The 19,477-nt window shown below is 51.4% G+C and overlaps 1 protein-coding gene, 1 long non-coding RNA gene and 1 other non-coding gene across 4 annotated transcripts; 2 read left to right on the plus strand and 1 right to left on the minus strand.

Annotated features, from left to right (window-relative positions):
• Positions 1-4,714, minus strand: LOC138917925 (uncharacterized). Its single transcript, XR_011426600.1, has 3 exons — positions 3,528-4,714; positions 2,809-3,106; positions 1-2,257 (listed from the first exon to the last, which is right to left on the minus strand). It is a non-coding gene; the product is annotated as an uncharacterized lncRNA (long non-coding RNA).
• An 86-nt stretch (positions 4,715-4,800) lies between these two features.
• ODC1 (ornithine decarboxylase 1) lies at positions 4,801-12,608 on the plus strand. Of its 2 annotated transcripts, XM_023619539.2 has the most exons (12): positions 4,801-5,065; positions 7,513-7,631; positions 7,723-7,852; positions 8,129-8,302; positions 8,783-8,955; positions 9,216-9,350; positions 9,665-9,746; positions 9,925-10,008; positions 10,983-11,145; positions 11,228-11,340; positions 11,432-11,646; positions 12,129-12,608. In XM_023619539.2, the coding sequence occupies exons 3-12, from the start codon at positions 7,751-7,753 to the stop codon at positions 12,271-12,273; spliced, it is 1,386 nt and encodes a 461-aa protein (XP_023475307.1). In that variant the 5' UTR covers positions 4,801-5,065; positions 7,513-7,631; positions 7,723-7,750; the 3' UTR covers positions 12,274-12,608. The 2 variants fall into 2 exon arrangements, with proteins under 2 accessions (XP_023475307.1, XP_023475308.1); XM_023619540.2 differs by lacking the exon at positions 7,513-7,631 and having other exon boundaries at positions 4,865-5,065.
• Positions 6,417-6,550, plus strand: LOC111768258 (small nucleolar RNA SNORA42/SNORA80 family). Its single transcript, XR_002800437.1, has one exon. It is a non-coding gene; the product is annotated as a small nucleolar RNA SNORA42/SNORA80 family (small nucleolar RNA).
• Positions 12,609-19,477: the final 6,869 nt, after the last annotated feature.

The raw sequence follows: 19,477 nt of genomic DNA on the forward strand, positions 1-19,477 counted from the left end.
CAATATAAACATGTATTGAACGAATAAATGAGTAAATGACCAAAGGAGGAACATTCAGAATGTTTTCTCCCTCTAATTGTAGATTGCACATGGGGAGGGATTCCTATGAGCTAATCAGTCACGCAGCAGCCGCAAATCACAGATCTTTCAGGACAGCCCTGGTTTCAGTTTAACAATATTGAGTGACTTTTATGTGCCAGGCACTGGGCTAGAAACCAGATGTCTGAAGATAAGTAAATTGTGGTCCTGAATTCAAAGGGAGCGGGAGGGGAGGGGAGGGATGGGATGAGACCCAAGGTGCCCATACTGTGCAATCCATGCTGTGATGGCCGGTGGGCAGGGTCTGCAGGACAGAGTGGTTCAGGAGGGCTGAAGTGGAGGTGATGAGGCTGGGCAGGTGATCAGGGCAGACCTCAGACGGTCCCGGGTGCCAGGCTAAGGCGTTTGGACTTTACCTTGGGCCAAGGACCACTAGTGAAGGGTTTTAAATAAACGAGTAGGGCCGGCCCTGTGGCTGAGTGGTTAAGTTCACATGCTCCGCTTCGGCGGCCAAGGTTTTCGCCGGTTTGGATCCTGGGCAGGGACGTGGCACCGCTCATCAAGCCATGATGAGGTGGCGTCCCACATAACACAACTAGAAGGACATGCAGCTACAATATACAACAATGTACTGGGGAGCTTTAGGGAGAAGAAGAAGAAAAAAAGTAAAAACAGGAAGACTGGCGGCAGATGTTAGCTCAGGCACCAACCAATCTTTAAAACAAAAAAAAATTTTACTCTAAAAAAAAAAAAGAATGAGTAAAAATGGTCAGATCTGAAACTTTCTGTCCGCTGTCCGCCCACGTGTTAGGAAGCTGGCATGTCTGAAGGCTGGCTTGGCACACATTTACTGGGACTCTCCCTTCAGTCCACTAGAAAGGCAGTCTGTGGGAAGCAATACATTGCTCAAGTTAAACGAATTCCTGCTTCGCAACCTCTGGACAGACGTCACCTCTTCTCTGCAATGTATTGTGTGACCCCTGACCTGCCGCAGGGCCCTGCTGGGCTCTAGGAGGCTGGGGCCCAGCTCCTGCCAGATGGCCCGTGTCCCAGCAACTTCCCGGGGAGCCACAGCAGGGCAGGGGCAGGGTGGGGCGGTGATGCAACAACACTTTATAAAACAAACGTCCTGGGACTTCCACTTACACATGCGTGTCTTTGGCTTCCAACAGATACTTTTGGAGGCACTCCACTTCTCCGATGACACCTTTGTTGCTCAGAGCATGGAGGGCCTCCCCGGAAGCTCTCTGCGTCTGGGGCACATCATCTGGATATCGGCGAAGATGGCACACTTTGCGTGTTGGAGGGTGGATTAGGTTTTTGGAAACACCTAAAACAATTCAAGGGCAAGGCTACAGTGTTGGTGAGTGAGTGAGCCTCGGAACAACTATTTTTGGTCAAACATCCGCATGTGACTTGTTTCTAGTGTCCCATGACTGGTTCCCATTACCTAGGTGTCCTGAATTATGGCACCCTTGCAGGACAGGTCCTAACCTCCCAAAGTCCTCATGTGGCTGGATGTCTTGAGTCTCATTCCATAGTCAATTCTTACCATACTTCTGGGAAGAAATCTGGTGCAGAATATGACCACGAACATGTGGACAGAACACAAACTCATTTTCCAGAGTTCTCAATGTCGAATATTCCAATACTGAGTACATGGATACATAAATGCTCACTGACTATTGTCTCTTATGTTATTTAATTCTTTCCAGTAAAGGTGACTCCTTAGATTTATAACCACTGTTTACCTTTACAAGCCCTTTCATGTAAATAATTAAGAAAACAACACCTTTTTCATCAGATGTGTCCTCATTTTCGTTTCAGAAAATGTGGTGGGCGGATTTATATGGAGCTCTCTTTGTAAAAAAAGTCAGAGGTTCTTAGAACATCAGAGAATATGAGTCTGAGTTTTCCTCCAGTCCAATCCAGCCAGGGAGCATTTTACAGAAAAAGTCTGAGAGCCAGAACGTGGAAGTGATGCCCCGGGCTTCAAGATGGGCTCTGGGCTGAGAGAAGATACGCAACTGGAGCTGGTCCCAGAACTCAGGAGTGACGATTAAGGACACAGACCTTGATGGCATGTCCAATGTGTTTTTTTGATGTTTTTGTTCACTTCCTTTACTGCCTCTGCACCAAACACAAAAACCTCATCTCCATGTAAGGGTGACTTCTTGGTGTCGGGCATCTCACATTCACAAGGATGTGTTGCTTTTCTCTAAGGAAAAAAAAATAGTAAGGGAGAGGACAAAGTGTATTGAAAATATGCAGAAAGACACTAAAGGCATGCATTTGAATAAGGCCAGGTGTAGTCATGGCTGGTTTATCTTCACAAATCCAGATTAGTAGCCCGGTTTAATGACTCAGGCCTCGCTGACTCCCAGACCCAAAGCCAAGGGCCTCACCTGCAGCTGGCAGGGCCAGTGCTCCAGGAAGCAGTACTGTCCACTCCCCTTGCTTCTGTTACCCCATCTGGGCCAGATGGCTCATCTGGGCAAGGCCTGGCCTCCCCAGAGGAGAGTGAAGTGTGTGGGCAGGAGTTTATGTGTTTGGGGTGGGCTAGTAGGAGAGGCAGTTGTGGGGGTGACCAGGCTGTAAGTGGCACAAGCATGCAGCAGAGGGACAGACCACCTGGCTTCCGGAATCAAGAATTCGCCTCTACCTTCAGCTAATACTTCTAAATCTAAAATATTAACCACAGAACTGAGTTGAAAGGGGCCCTAGATCTGGCCCACCCCCTTCCCTTGATTGCTGGAGAAACAGGCTCACAGAGGGTCAGGGAGGTGGCTGAGGTCGCACAGCGGCAAGTTGCTGGCAGGATAGGGGCTGGCTGTCCTTCCCTCCAGGCCAGGCTGCTACCAGGATCCCACACGCTGAGACATCCCGTCCCCTCTGCCGGAAGGAGGCTGCAGAGCTGGGACAGCCTTCGCTTCGCAATGACTGGTTGATTGATGTGCCACCGAAAGCTGGACAGTGTGGACAGTGTTCCCCTCGTGGTCTCGGCACTGGACACAGGAGACTTCCGGAGTGTGAGGAAAACTCTGTGTGTCACTGGAACAAAATGTTTCTGCACAGAGGGGGAAAAATACCACGTGCTCACCACGGAATCAAAACTGTCCCATTTAGCGCCTGAGGCTATAATGTTCCTGATGGGATTGTTAATCTCATTCCTCCTTAGGGATTAAGTTTGTTAGGATGGAGATAACGCCCATCCGCTTCCCCCGGGTCCATGGTACCTAGCACCCAGTGGTTGCTCCAGGACTACGTAAAAATAAAACTGATCAGGGTGCCCAAGAGAGAAGGGAGCTCTGCCCATCATATCCCTTCATGTAGGAAGACACCGCTGTTTTCCCCCTCTTGATTCTGTGTAAGTCAGGCACGCTCCAGGGAGAGTCAGGTCATTCATTCACTCATGCATTCATTAAAAAAGTATTCGCTGACTATGCCCCAGGCCTGAGGGCCAATACAAAGGTTTTCCAAAAACTCACAGGGTTTTGTAGCTCTGAAGATCCTTGCGTCATCTAGTCCCAGAGATTTACCCAAGATCACACAGCAAGTTGGGGCCAGGGACATGCGCCAGCACTGAGCTCCTCCAGGGTCCCCTGCACCCACTGCGTGGCCAGGGCGTTTCACATGTTCTCTAACTCCTACCGGCAGCCTCAGGTTGGTCACAAAACCCACATGCTAGGATGGGACATAACTGTTGTATTTTGTCTTCAAGGGAACGAACGGTGAGAATGAAAGAAAAAAACTGCCCCGATTCCTTCAGCCCCTCCTTGGGGCTGGCAGTGGAGGGTGGCCTGGCCCGCCCCTCCAGAGGCAAGTCCTCCACCGTAGGCGTTGGCTGCGCCCTCTTAGGGACAACCAAGTTCCTACGCGACTTTGACCATTTGTATTGAATTGCGTAGACACTGTTGGTGTGTTAGGACTTACATAACTCTCTCAAAGCGTGCCAAATGCAGTTGCCCTTAAAGATGTCCAGTCATTGATGAGAGCCATCCAATACGGTAAAGGGCAGTGGGGACCCATTACCTCCCACCCCTTCCCCTAACGCCCTCAGCCGAGTCTCTGGCTTGCAAAGAGGAACGTGTATCTCCGCGGGTCCGCTGCTGTCTGCCATCTAGCTGGAAGACACCTGCATATGTCAGACACGGTTTACTGGCGCCGCCAACTTGCCAGGTGCCCCTCGGCACGCCCCTTCCATTGACAGCGTCTCTGCCCCCTTCTTGGTGGAGTGGCGCCAGAATCACTTCCCAGTCCCTTTTCGTAGGGATGGAGGCGAGGGCAGAAGGGGCCAGAGGCCGCCCGGCCAGGTCCACGTGGCCCGCTCGCGCCGGCGATTTCCTTTCTCTGCCCAAGGGCACGATGCACCTAATGCCAAGTGTAAGAACAGTTCTGCGTGTCGCGGATGCTGAAATTCGGCGGCGGTCAGCAGCAGGTTTTGCAATTCTGCGGCAGCACCTCTTGGCCCAAGGCTGAAGGCGGGCGAGCGGCGAGCCCCGACGCCGGACGCAGCGCCCGCGGGCCCCGGAGTCTCGGCATCGTGCGCGTGCGCGGGCCTGGAGCGGCGCGAGACGGCCCGGGGCTGCGGCGTCCTGCGCGTGCGCGTCCTGCCGCAGGGCCGGGAGGGGCGCGGCGCTGGAGGCGCTGACGTCGAGTCGCCCGCGCCCCCCGCGCCTGCGCCCGGCCCCGGGTTGGCCGCCGCCGCGCCCCGCCCCCTCCCTCCGAGGACGCCCGGACGGAACCGATCGCGGCTGGTTTGAGCTGGTGCGTCTCCATGACGACACGCGCGGCGCTATAAGAGGCGGCGCGGCGGCGCGGCGGCTTTGTCAGTCGGCTCAGCCTCCGCCGCCGCCGCCCCTCTGCCAGCACTCCGGCGCCGCGTCGGGCCGGCGGTCCTCCGCGGGAGGGAGCGAGCGGCGGGCGGGCGGGCAGGCGGCCGACGGCGACAGCGGCGGGGCGGCCGGCGGTCCTGCGCGCTCGCGGCGTCTCCATGGGGCCGGCCCGCGGCGCCGGCGCGCTCTAGGTGAGAGGGGCGTCCCGGCGGTTGGGGGGCTGGGGGGGACGGCCACGTGTCCCCGCGCGTCCGGACGGGGCCGCGCTCAGACCCCGGGCCCGGAGCCGCAAGGGACACGTGGTCGCACAGCCGGCCGCCGGCCCTGACCTTGGAGAGGCGCTGCCCTCCAGCCCCGGTTTCCCCCGACAAGCGGGGCCCGACACCGGCCCGGTGCGCTCCCGGCGGCCGCCCTCCCGGCCTGCTTGCCCCGGCTCTGGGCTGCCCGGCCAGAGGGGCCGCGTTGCGCCTCCTCCGAACCGCGCCGTGAAGGCTTCGGAGCCGGAAGCCGCTGGGAAGGCCCGGTCGTTCCTGCAACCGCTATTTTTTTTTTTAGCCATGTGGCAAGCCTGGTAGCAGGTGCAGGAGAGGAATGAAGCAAGCCACTGCAGGTCCCGGGGTTCCCATCGCTCATCTCAGTTTTATAAGGATGAGACATATCATTCTGCCCCGTTGCCCTACAATTTTCTTTCTTGTTTCTTTTTTTTAGTTTTTATTTTCGCTGTGTGTACAGAGCAAATGACCCGATATAGAAACCCGCCGGCGTTGTTAGAGCTAAGATAGCCTTGTAGAAGCTAGGATGATAAACGCTCGGCCAGCCGTGGCTCGAAGTTGTCTATTTAAGGAATCTTTGAATGACTTAGTGATTTTAGAAAAGCCTGGTATGTTAAGATCCCAGTTAAGGCTAACAGATCAACATGTAGGAGCCAGCCCCAGGGTTTTCAAAAAAGGATGAATTGTGTCGTTTGAGAATCCTAAAAGATTGCTAAAGTGTGGGGAGCAGAACCACTTAGACGTGTCTAAGGAGGACAAAGATTGTGTTGATTTTATTCAAACCTAAAATTGGGCATAACTTAGTTAGGAAAGTTTTTCGGTTTCTGTTTAATCCTGATCTCTCTTAACATTACCCAGTTGGCAGTGAAGAATTTCCTAGCAGAAAAGTGCTGTTTTGTACTGATAGATTCATCCGAACCATCATTTTAAGTAGCTTAGCTATATAGAACACCAGAAGGTGTTCTTGGGTGAAATTTCTCTATGTCACAAGTTATTAGAATAAAGCTTTTAAAAGATATAAGAAAATGAAATGTTTGATAAGGGTATATTTCAAAGAAATAAAAACTTCCCGAGTTTAAGCCTGTACGTTGCCTTAAAGATACTTATCAAACCCTAAACAACCCAGTCTCACCGTTGAGCCTATTTAAATGTTATTTAAATAGACAAAATGGGTTTCCTGGTATTGGTCTCTTGCCTTTCCTTAAGGGTGAGTAAGGCAATGTAGGAGGTTGACAATGCCAAAAAGTCACCTTAGATCAGGTTCCAACGTGCATGGGTTTGGATTTATGGCAGGCTCGTCCCCCTGGGCCTCTCATAGTGCCCCATGCCAGAGCAAACTGTGGCCCTGAACCATTGCCTGGCCTTTGCCTGTAGGCTGCAGGCACTGAAGCGGGTTGCACAGTGAGAAAGACGAAAGCCCTATCTGGCTCAATTAGATGGGTTAAAATCAATAATTTGAAGATAGTCACCAGTGTTACATTTCACGAAGGCTAAGGACAGAGGCTCTGATGGCTTCAAGCTTTATTTTTGCTTATTCATAATTGTGCTTGTTTTTATTATTCATAGACTTAGCCGAAAATTATTTCCATATGATTATCATTCATACCTAAGCAAATGTTAGTGCCTGTAAGGACAGTTGGGGTTCCCAGAACTGCTAATTTAGTAGGTAGCACTGGTTCAGGAATGCCGATTCCTCATCAGATTCAGCAACTGTCATACTTGATGTTGATCTGAATATTGGAGTTTTTAAAAATACATGCTTAGTATGAAAATTAACTCAAAATTAGCTCATAAAATTTAGGAAAACTTAAGGGCAATCACTGAGTTGAGAGGACTAGGCATTTCCATGATGCTTATTAGACACTAAAAATTAGTTTGTATAAGACTTACTGAAAGTAGGAAGTAGCTGGATGTTTATATGGCAATTCTCAGTAATTCCTGTAATGCTATTTTAGGCTTCTAAAGAGCTGAAACAGTTCTGAAAGAAAGTAAGCTGACCGTTATAAAACTTTTTTCCTGTCAGTGAACCTACTGCAGAAAAGCTTCTGAAACCTGCATTTTCGTTTTTGAGCATGAATGTTTGAAATGCGTATGTTGAGATGTACAGTACCGTATATGGAATTTTAGTATGCTGCTTTGAAAAGATCTTAAGTGTTGAATCTGTGATGTCCTCGGATTCTGTCGAGGTTTAGGGAGTCATGTGACTTAGACCTCGGAATAGTGGGATTCCCACTCCCAGCAAGTGAGCTGTCTGTGGGGGTGCTCCAGGAGCTCTCTTTCCTGTGTGTCCTGAGGAGGTCAGTGCCTGACCTTTCAATTTGATGTGTTCCTGAGGGTGAACAGCAAATTCTGTGTTTGTTGATCAGAACATTTCCACTGCTGCTCCGAGGGCAACGTATCTTCAGCAGGACTTGGAATTTCTGGAGAATTGCCTTTGTGAAAAGCTGGCAATACTTCCTTTGAATTCCATCTCTTAGTTTTCCACGTAAGTATTCATCCTTGCTGCAGGTTAATCTTGTTAAGATTTACTAAGTAGTGTTATGGCTTCTGAGTTAATTTCTCCACCCTGTTTGCAGTTGCGTTTCAGAGGAGCATCAAGGAACCATGAACAACTTTAGTAATGGAGAGTTTGACTGCCATTTTCTCGATGAAGGCTTTACTGCCAAGGACATTCTGGACCAAAAAATTAATGAAGTTTCTTCTTCTGTAAGTATGTTAAGTCCGTGCTGTCAGTCCAGCGTTGAGATTGCTGGGCAGATAACTGGGAACTTCAGTGGGGTCTTAAGGAAATCTGATGGAACTTGCATGTCTTGCTAGGGAATTGAGAATTTAATTGGCTGTGAATTGTCCAGTGAGAGTAGTGGTATTCATATCAGTGACTGGACGAAAAAGCCTAGGATTCCTGAGAATGATGGGGAAGAAAAGGAAAGCTTCCTGTTGGACTTACTGCTCACGAGCCCCCTGTAACCGCTCTCGCTGTAGGATGATAAGGATGCCTTCTATGTTGCGGACCTGGGAGACATTCTAAAGAAGCACCTGAGGTGGTTAAAAGCTCTTCCTCGGGTCACCCCCTTCTATGCAGTCAAGTGCAATGACAGCAGAACCATCGTGAAGACGCTGGCTGCCATCGGGACCGGGTTTGACTGTGCCAGCAAGGTAAGCGAAGTAGCAGGACTTGAAAATGATGATATAAAATGGCGGGCACATCAAAGTTGTGTTTCTTTTTTTTTTCTTTTCTTTTCTTGTTAAAGATTGGCACCTGGGCTAACAACTGTTGCCAATCTTCCTGGTTTTTTTTTCTTTCTGCTTTATCTCCCTAACCCCACCCCCACCCTCCCCCCACCCCCCGTACACAGTTGTATATCCTAGTTGCAGGTCCTTCTAGTTGTGGGATGTGGGACGCTGCTTCAACGTGGCCTGATGAGCGGTGCCATGTCCGCGCCCAGGATCTGAACCCTGGGCCGCCACAGTGGAGTGCGCAAACTTAACCACTTGGCCATGGAGCCGGCCCCCAAAGTCGTGTTTCTTGGGCAATAGATGCTAGTGAAAGAATTGGGGGACCATGACGACTTCCCATGTTTTTCTGTTTTCTTCTATCAGCTACATGTGTATAGTGTGACACCTCCTCTTTTCCAGACTGAAATACAACTGGTGCAGAGTCTCGGGGTGCCTCCGGAGAGGATTATCTACGCAAATCCTTGTAAACAAGTGTCCCAGATTAAGTATGCTGCCAATAACGGAGTCCAGATGATGACTTTTGATAGTGAGGTCGAGTTGATGAAAGTTGCCCGGGCACATCCAAAGGCAAAGTGAGTGGCTGCGTGTCTGGGGGCGGGTCGGCTGTGAGTGTGCGCTGTCGCTCGGACTCAGATGTGCAGTTTGAGAGAGTTCTGTCCTCATAATTATCTCTGCTGCATCACACAAAGTAGAAAATAGCATACACTCTCTTGATTAATAAAACCGTATGAGACTCAAATCAGACTGTCACCCGAAGATTTTCTGTTTGTTTTAATCGTCTGTAAGCGATTTTCTGTTGTGGGAAATGCGGTGCACTTTTTCTCGCTTCCAGGTTGGTTTTGCGGATTGCTACCGATGATTCCAAAGCAGTCTGTCGCCTCAGTGTTAAATTTGGTGCCACACTCAAAACCAGCAGGCTTCTTTTGGAACGAGCGAAAGAGCTAAATATTGACGTCATTGGTGTCAGGTGAGAGCTCAGTGGTGGCATAGTTAGAGGCTAAGATATTAATATTAGGTAATGCAAGTTTTACAGATTTTCTCCCACTGTAGATCTTTTCAGAAATAGTAAGAAACGGGGAGGTGGGGGTAGGGTAAGAGGACGCATGTGTATGGTGATAGATGGCAGTTAGACTTTAGATGGTGAACACAATGTAGTCTGCACAAATCGGAGGAGGATGTACACCTTAAATTTGTATAATGTAAACAGTGTTACCTCAATAATTGATTAATAAATAATGAAATAAAAAGAAATAGAACATTTCTCATTTCTTATTGCCCCAGCTTCCATGTGGGAAGTGGCTGCACTGACCCGGAGACCTTCGTGCAGGCCATCTCTGATGCCCGCTGTGTCTTTGACATGGGGGTGAGTTCATGGAAACCCCAAGTGCAAGGTGGGGGTGGGGCTGACAGCAGCTATTCTGAGTTCTAGAATTAACCTTTTTAGAAGCATCCTGTATTACAGAGGCTTGGACCCATCTGCTGCGTACATTTGTCCTGATTTGTTATGAATCTGACTGTTCTGTTAATTTTCTTGATTCCAGGCTGAGATTGGTTTCAACATGTATCTGCTTGATATTGGTGGTGGCTTTCCTGGATCTGAGGATGTAAAGCTTAAATTTGAAGAGGTAATTTATAACAACTCTACTATCCTAGAGCTATTTTAGCAAGTTCCTTTTTGGAATATTTCAAAACTTAAATGTTTTAGCTAATACTAAAGGGAGTGTATATGGGGCCAGCCCCGTGGCCAAGTGGTTAAGTTTGCGTACTCCTCTTCAGCGGCCCAGGGTTTCTTCTGTTTGGATCCTGAGTGTGGACATGGCACTGTTCATCAAGCCATGCTGAGGCGGTGTCCCACGTGCCACAACTAAAAATATACAGCTATGTACTTGGGGGACTTAGGGGAGAAAAAGGAAAAATTTAAAAGGGAGTGTAGGAACATGAAAATAAACATCTTGGTGTGATATTTTGACTTCTGTGCAATTTAAAATTGCATTTACTATCCTTTGGTTTTCTAAACTAAAATATGAGTCAGTTTTCCCAAAAGTTTTGGGAAACAGTTGATTACATTAAGAACTGTGGGACTAGAGAGCACACTGACTGGAGTGTATCGTTGCCTGAATGAGCCGTGCTAGGGTTTGTCCTTCCTCATAAAACATGCCCAGTGCTTAATGAGCCATTCTGTGGTGCTCGACTTTATAAAACAGATGGACATTCTTATTTGTTAGCATTACGTGTTAAAATCTAGGCAGAGTGGAAAGAGTTCTGTCCTGTTGGCGTGTATTTGCCAGGTAATATGTAGGCTCCCTGATGCCTCAGTCAGTGGTAATGAATTTATTTTGTACTATGGTTTGATAAAAATCATACCCATAACATCTTTAAAGGATAGAAGGGGTGTCCAGAGGGGAATCAAAATGAAACCAGAGGGATATGCGGTCTAATGTTTGGTGAGAGGTTTATTTTGTTGCTGCTGTTGCTTAATGATAATCCTCCCGCTTATGGCTGCGCTCACACGCTTTCATTGGGTCCTGTCAGAGGACTTTGTGCTCTCCTGCGTGTGATCCCTGATGACTAACTCTGCTTGTCTGTCTCACTCTCATAGGTCACCAGTGTGATCAACCCAGCGCTGGATAAGTATTTTCCGTCAGACTCGGGAGTGAGAGTCATAGCTGAGCCAGGCAGATACTACGTTGCATCAGCTTTCACGCTCGCAGTTAATATCATTGCGAAAAAACTCGTATTAAAGGAACAAACAGGATCTGATGGTATGTATAAAGAACGAGTCATTGCATGTGTAACTGAAAGTTGGTAGACAAAGTGGTAATTGAGACTAATGTGCCTTTCTAGATGAAGATGAGTCGAGTGAACAGACCTTTATGTATTACGTGAACGATGGAGTATATGGATCATTTAATTGCATCCTTTATGATCATGCACACGTGAAGCCTCTTCTGCAAAAGGTATCTTCTGAACATGCTGTACGGAATGGTTAAGATGATGGGTCGTAACAAGGTCATAACAACTGTGGGTGTTTCTCTCTCTCAAATGTAGAGACCCAAACCAGATGAGAAGTATTATTCATCCAGCATATGGGGACCGACGTGTGACGGCCTCGATCGCATTGTTGAGCGCTGTAACTTGCCCGAAATGCAGGTGGGCGATTGGATGCTCTTTGAAAACATGGGCGCTTATACTGTTGCTGCTGCTTCGACTTTCAATGGATTCCAGAGGCCAACTATCTACTATGTCATGTCAGGGCCAACATGGTTAGTGACGGCAGTGCATGTTCATGGTTCTGATAAGAATACATACTTTCTTGGATTTATGCTTCTCTTATCTAGTTGGATAATAAATTATTTTGCTTAGGGTTAGATACTACCAGTGTTTTTTAAAGTAGTTTATTTTCTTTCCCATATTAAGAATATATGCTCTAGAAAATTTGGAAAATACAGGCAAATGGAAGTAAAATCCCTCAAATAATACTGATCTGTATTTCTCTTCAGATTTTTTCTAAAGTTTAACCATTTTAGAAAAGACCAATTAAGATGTTTCTGTGTGCCTAGAATGTTTTATTAATGCATGTGATTTGTGGTTTCCTTACTACCAAAAAGATGGTTCTGAAGAAGTGCCTGCTTTAGAAATGCATTGCATCTACTTCCTGATGACATAATAACCAGGAAGTAGATAGGCTTCGGAAGTTCTCCCCATGGGTGACTCAGGGTTTCTGATTATGCCGCTTCTGTCTCAGGCAACTGATGCAGCAAATCCAGAACCACGACTTCCCGCCTGAAGTGGAGGAGCAGGACGTCAGCACTCTGCCTGTGTCCTGTGCTTGGGAGAGTGGGATGAAGCGGCACCCAGCAGCCTGTGCTTCGGCCAGCATTAACGTGTAGATACCATTCTTGGAGCTGTTAACTGCGAGTTTAGCTTGAAGTAGGGGTTTGGGGGGACCATTGAACTTAATTCCCAGTAGTTTTGAAATGTCTTTGTAAGTAGGGTTGGCACAGATGCAACAATATGGAAGACTAGGAAATGGGGTCACACTTATCTGTGTTCCTATGGAAACTATTTGAATATTTGTTTTATATGGATTTTTATTCACTTTTCAAACACGCTACTAAAGAGTGCCCCTCAGCTGCCAAGCAAGCGTTTGTAGCTTGTACATTGGCAGAAGGAGCCAAAAGCTTAGTGTGGTGACCTGTTTTAAAAATAAAGTATCTTGAAATAATTGGGCATTGGGAAATTTTTAGTGTGTCCATTCCAGACAGCTTACCTTGAATGTGTTTTACAAATAGGACTTGATCTTTTTTCCTACAGGCTGAGGAAATTGTCCCAAAGGGCTTCAAAATATTTTCAAAATTTTGAAAATCCATGGAAATGCCTTCTTCCTGTTTGGCATTTTTAATTCAAATGCATGAGTCCTGTATAAAGTTTGCTGTGGATTCTTACCAATAGTAGATGTAGCCCACATGCAGGTAGGAGGAGAAGGATGGATGAGACAGCGTCCAGACCCTCTGCTGCCAGCTCAGCCCACCCGAATGTCTGCAGAGGTGGCTGTGAACTTGGAATGCCCACAGAGAGCCCCTTGTTCACTGAGCTGTTCCTGTCAACGGCCAGTGCCCAGGGAAGAAGGCACACGAGGCCCTCTGATTCTTGCCCACAGAGGCCAGAGCCATTGCCTCTACAGCTTGCCTTCGCTGCCAGGATGAGTCGCGTGGTTCCGAACAAGTCAGGAAAGGTGCACATTTGGCAGCCACCTGATTGTAATAAATCTCGATGATGATTGTATGTGTTGTGGATCTCTACCTTCCTCTCTGACCTTCAGCACTGGCCTTTTACGTTCCTTAATCAGCTTGTACCCCCACTCCCTAAAAAAGGATGGCAGGTTTTCATACTAAACCCCAAAATGGGAATTTTGAATCCCTGCTGTAGCTGCACAGTGCAGAGGAAGGCAGGCCGTGCAGCTGCCAGATGTCGCCCTAGGAAGCTGCTGGTCGCCACCGGTCACTGGGAGCAGCATTGAGTATCTTACTGGCGGGCTTAGAGGGAGCTGGGAACAATGGTGCAGATGGGAATGCTGCGGCTCCTTTCATCTCAGGGGAGTAAATTCAACTGGTCCACTGATGCTCTTGGTACATTTACCAAGGGGGGTGATTTTCCTAGCAAGAGCTGCCTTCCCACATTTGTGTGATTGCTACAGTTAACCTTCTTTGGCTGCTCAACCAGACTAGAATTTGGCTTGTCACCAGCTGTGGTCGCCCTTCCTGGACCCGAGCAGGTGGCTTCAGATGCCAGAATATGAATAAGACTTGTCAAGAATCACAAAGTAAGGTCTGACTAGTCAGGGCAGACGGGAGGAAAGAACACTTCCATCACAGTCTGATGTGCTTCCTGTGAGCACACCCTTTTCTGGTTCCTCAGGTCTGATGCCACTGCTGATGTTCAAAATAAAGGAGTTGGTGTTGAGTATGTACTGAGAAGTGTGGACTAGATGCTGAGCCTAAAGTCTTGATAAATTAGGCCTTCCACTTAAAGGGAAGGAATGAACAAGGTCTCCTAGCGGCAGCACTGAGCCTCAGATTGGAAGGCGGGGGAGCAGAGGTATTAAAATCTGACAGGTCCGGAGGGCTTGGAATCTGCTCTCGGGCAGTTAAAGTGCAGTCCAGCCAACTGGCTAGTCCCAGTGGGGACAGAGCCCTTGGTAGTCTCATGCCACCCACACAACAGCCTCTGGGCCTGGCTCCTGACAGCCTGGTGAAGCCGCTTGTGAACCTCTGAGTTTCTGGGCTCTGCCAAGGCTGGGCCATTACTCCTGGGAGTGGGTGAGTGGGTTTGGCTGGAGACGATGGTGACTTGGACAGCTGGCTGTGTGTCAGTGCATGCCCGGTTTGCAGTGTGTGGTTACATATTTCCATGTCATTTGAAGATGATACTATCTGCTCATTTGCAGAAATTGGACGTTTCTAGACCTGTGATTTGATGAGAACATAGCTCTGGAGCTCCACCAAGGTGGTGGGTGAACTTTTCTTCCTGAGGGTGCTGGACTTTCCACACACGCCCCCATGGGAGGGGACCCAGGGGACTCAAGCTGTTGGTCCAAGGTAAAAGGCAGTGGTCTCCAAACATGACAGGCTCTACATTCGAATCACTTGGGGAGCAGCTTAAAGTACAGATTGCTCGGCCCACCCAACTCGGGATGGGGACTGCAGGGTGACTGGGAGACCACCTGGAAAAAGTAAAAGTACCCCAATTCCCTCCTTACAGCACAATCAACTGGGTGAGAGTTTTCAATGTAACAGATTAGACCACAAAATTTAGAAGGAACTGTAAGTCTAAAAAGCTAGAGACAAATCGAGGAACTAATACATGTGAAAGGGGTTAGTGTCCTTCATATGAAAAGAGCTCCAACAAATCAATAAAAAGCACAATACCAGGCTGGCCCGGTGGTGCAGTGGTTAAGTTCACACATTCTGCTTTGGTGGCCCGGGGTTCACTGGTTCAGATCCCAGATGCAGACATGGCACTGCTTGGCAAGCCATGCTGTGGTAGGCATCCCACATATAAAGTAGAGGAAGATGGGCATGGATATTAGCTCAGGGCCAGCCTTCCTCAGCAAAAAGAGGAGGATTGGCAACAGATGTTAGCTCAGGGATAATCTTCCTCAAAAAAAAAAAAAAAAAGGAACACGGGTTCACAGAAAAGGAAACTATGATGAGATTTCCAAACTCCACAGAAACGCATGTTAAAACTATGAGAATCTGTCTATCGCCTGTCAGACAGGAAGAAGGGGAAAAGGGTCCCAGCTTGCTGGACAAGCAGCCCTGCTCACACACGGCAGGGTGAAGGCTAGTTGTCAGAATCATCTCTTCTGGAGGGAATTCACCAATAGCAAAAATAATCCACATTATCCTTGACCCAGCAACTCTACTTGTAAGAATTATCTGACCGAAACCCGCTCACAAGGCTTTTCATTGTGTTGTTCATAACGGCACGTGTTAGAATCTGTCTGTATTCAGTGAAGAAGGCGCTGATCATCAGAACGGACGCACCTGTAGGAACTGGGGCAGGCGCCTGTCCAAGCCACGGTGAGAGAGAGCAGGGTAGGTGTGCTGTGAGAAGTGACCCGCTATCTGTGTAAAAAGCAAACCAAACTTTGTGGGGGTATACACATATATTTGCACATGCACAGAACATTTCTGGAAAGACTGACAAACCGGTAGCAGGAGAATCGAGGCCCAAGGAGAGGAGTGGAGACTGACCTCACATGCACTTTAACATGTGTCTGTATTACTGATTTTAAAGGAATCATAAAATAAGCTCCCAGGGGAGGAAAGAGAGGCTCAGAAAGTCATCACGTGACGAGACGCCCGAGTGTTTGCCCAGCCCACAAGCGTGCTGCTGGACACAGGCTGGGAGGCTGGGTCAGGGGGCCCGGGCAGCCGGGCTGCGGCCTGCTCCTCCACTCCACAGGGACCTCAGGGCTGCTCGGGAGGCTGATGGAGGCAGCAGACCCACTGGTCTCGGAGCCCGAGACGAGAACGCTGGATGAGAATGTTCACGCACTCCGGGATGTCATCAGCGCAACCCCTCCCTCCTCCAGAGGTGGGGCTGTCTGCCCTGTCAGGGTCACCTGGGCTGGGGGTCAGCCCTGAGTGCCGGAGCTCCTGGCTGTGGCACTGTGCCTCACGGACCAGTCGGCACCAAGGGGCAGGCCAGCAGCCTACGGACAGACACTGTCCACAGCTTCGGCAGCTGCCTCTCCAGCCTCCTGGCTGACCATCCTTTGTACCACCTCACGGGTGGGACCCCCGGCCTACCCGGGTCTCACTTGGCTCGTCTTCTGTAGTCTTGCGCTTCCCACACACGACAGGGCCCTCTAGGATGGTGACCCTGCATCTCTATGCAGCTTCCATCCTTACTTTTCAGTTTTTCTTAGGTTATTCCACCTCCTGGCTGGTCTCGTCCTCTGTTGGGGGCTTTTCTGGCCATAGCTCCGTACCTTCTTCAGTGTGGGCCCTCCCCCTTGCTGGGTCTGGGGGCTGGCTTCGAGCCGTCTCTGGACCCACCGGAGGGACTGCTCCCTGGATGTGAGATCAACCTTTTCCAAACCGAGGGTCCCGAGGAGCCTCGGCACCTGGGGTGTTGGGCGGAGGGCGGGTGGGGGCTCTGTCCTCGCTGCTTCACCCAGTTTAATGTGTCGGGTTTCAAGGCAGGATATCACTTGAAGAAGGGCTTTGCTGCATCTCCCAGACTCCTTTGTCACAGATGGATTGAAGCCCAGAGAGGCCAAGGGACTCATGCAGGGTAAGCCAGCCAGCAAGAGGAGGAGCGGAGAGTAAACAGGCCTCCCTTCCCTGGCCAGCCTCTGCTCCTGGCCGCTTCCTGGGGAAAAAGGACCAGGACTGGAATGAGCCTCCCTCTGTCGCACCCGGGGGGCCGGGCCACGCTTCCTGGTCGTTGCTCTCCCCCAGCCTCATGCATTTCCTGCCCAGGGCGGCAGCAGCAGGGTTGGCCCCAGAGCCCTGCAGAGGTGGCACCTCGAGCCGCGGCCATGCACGAGCCTGGAGCTGCACTGATCTGGCGGACCCGGCCCTACCGGCCACCGGGCCCCGCGGCCTGCTCCTCCCTGAAGGAGGCTCATGCCTGCCTGGCAGGGTCTTAGGACGGAGAATGAGAAAGCCCAGAACTTGGTGTGCTGAGTGCAACAGCAGGAAATCCTTGCTGCTGTTCTGGGGAGAAGGAGGGCCTTTTCCATCCTGACTGCTGGCTCCAGAACGAGAAGCCTCGTGACAGGACCTGCTCTGCCTCTGGACAAAGTGGTGACTGAGGGGGAGCCCTAGTCGGGGAGACCTTCCCAGGCTGTGGTCTTGGTGGGTGAGGGCTGGGAGCACGGAAGGCTGAGGGCCTCTGAACCAGGGTCTGGGAGGCCTTACAGGATGGCCCTCCTGGCCACAGCCACCAGGGGGCAGCAGCACTTCGTGCTTGAGGCTCCTCAGCCAGTTCGGCACTGTGAACAAGTCGCTCAGTCACTCAACAAACGCTGACAGAGCCGACTATGACCAGAGGGTGATGGGAACAGGAGTGTGGCCCGGCTCAGAGGGAGATCCAGGGCTGGCCACATCAGGGTACCCAGGGCTTTGAGGAAGGGGCTCCAGGCAGCCTTGTCCCCAAAGAGGCTGCTCCCCATGAAACTCTCCCTGAGCCCTCACACATGAAGCCCACCCCTTGCCCTCCTGCCTCATGCCCAGTGAACCACGGGTGGGTCCCTGCAGCCCATGTTCTTGCTGCCCTGCCTGTAGGGAGGGGGTCACGCCCCCCAGCCACCCTTTGAGGTGCCCACGCGGTGCCTTGTGACCCTCTGCCATCCCTCTCGCTCTGGGCTCTGTTCACCTGCACCCACCACCCTGGCTATGTGGGCATGCTGGGCCACCTGCAGGAGGGGCAGAGTCAGCGGGCGGACATCTGGGGCAGGATGGCCCAGGGCCCCTCCTCGCCCACCTGCAGTGCGCAGCCAGGGCTGCCCTCCACACGGCCACCCCCCACCTGCCGACCCAGGCCCGGGCCAGAGTCTTGGACCCCGGACGCCTGGGCTCCCCGTGGATGGCTGGGTGTGCATCCATGACACTGCCACCCAGCACAGACACACTCCAGAGTGGATCACACGTCTCACAGAGCCCTGTCGGCAGTCAGGCACAGACTGTCCCTCCAAACACATGCCGACCACACCACAGAGACACACAACACGCCTGACCACACCACAGAGACACACAACATGCCTGACCACACCCAGAGACACACACAACATGCCTGACCACACCACAGAGATATGCACAACACACACCCCGATCACGCTCACAGAGACACAAACACACACCCTGACCACACCCACAGAGACACACACAGCACACACCTGACTGCACACACAGGCAGACACCCAGACACACAACGCACACACACAGTGAAAGGGGCCCTGTCTGGGGGTCATGATCTGGCCAGTCCTGACTCTGCCACTGACTTCCTGGCCCCGCGCTAGCCCCAGGGGCCTGGCCACTTGCTGCTGGAGTCCTGGGAGCAGGCGACAGGGCCATGGGGCCGGTGCCTTCCCTCCCCTGCTCCTGTTTGCTCTTCGCCTGCAGGTGGCGCAGGCGCACCATGAAGGCCTTGTAAACTGTACAGTATTGTAAGAGCAGGAGGCAATGCTGGGGGATGTGTGTGCAACGGGCAGGGAGGCACAGAGTGTGTGTGCGAGCCATGGGCACACCCGGCTCACAGGCAGGAGAGACAGCCTCCTCCCGGGACCTGGCCAGGATGGGCTCCGGTGTGCCACTTCATGGACGGCAGGGGGTGGACGGCCTGGGAGACGGCCTCCTTCGGGTCTGGGCCCCTGCAAGGCCCACCCCCAGGAGGTCCCGGAAGCTACTGGAAGGAGCCCGCAGGTGATGGGGAGGGAGACCCCACTCTTTGCCCTCCCAGGCAGCTGCCTTCCCCCCGGGGCCTGCCTAGTGGGACTGTGCTCCCGCGGGCTGCCCTCCCCCAGGGCTCCTCCAGCTGGGCAGTGCCCCACGCTGGCCCTCGGGAACGTCTGCTCCATGAACACGTTCCCTCCTTGCCCAGGCTCACAGTGTCCCTTCACCACTGCGTCTCCAACATCTACTCCGTCTTCACCCTTCACCCCTTCTCCTCTGAGGAGCCTCCGGATGCCCCCAGGCCAAGGAGAGGGGCGGGCCACAGGACTGCGGCTCCCTGCCGGCCCCCCGGGGCACCCATTTTGAGGGGAACTGGTGGGGGCCCCAGGCTGGCCCTCTCTGCCCAGAGCCCAGAACCAGCGTGACCAGGCCACGGGGCTGTCTGTGGCGGAGTCAGGACAGTCGAGGCTGGTGGCCCCTGGAGGGGGCGATTTGCCTCAGGGGCTGAGCCCAGCCCACTGCCCCAGCAGCATCCCGTTTCCCCTTGTGCCCTTAAGGGCAGTCAGGCCCAGCCCTGAGCAGCCTCTCTCTCCCTGGGCACCTAAGTCTCCCCCGGCCGCGAGGTCCCTGGGGGCAGAGACTTGGCTCACGGCTGGCCCCCCGCTCAGGGCAGGGCAGCTCAGGAAAGGGG

This window comes from Equus caballus, chromosome 15, assembly GCF_041296265.1.
Source record: "Equus caballus isolate H_3958 breed thoroughbred chromosome 15, TB-T2T, whole genome shotgun sequence".
NCBI lineage: Eukaryota > Metazoa > Chordata > Mammalia > Perissodactyla > Equidae > Equus > Equus caballus.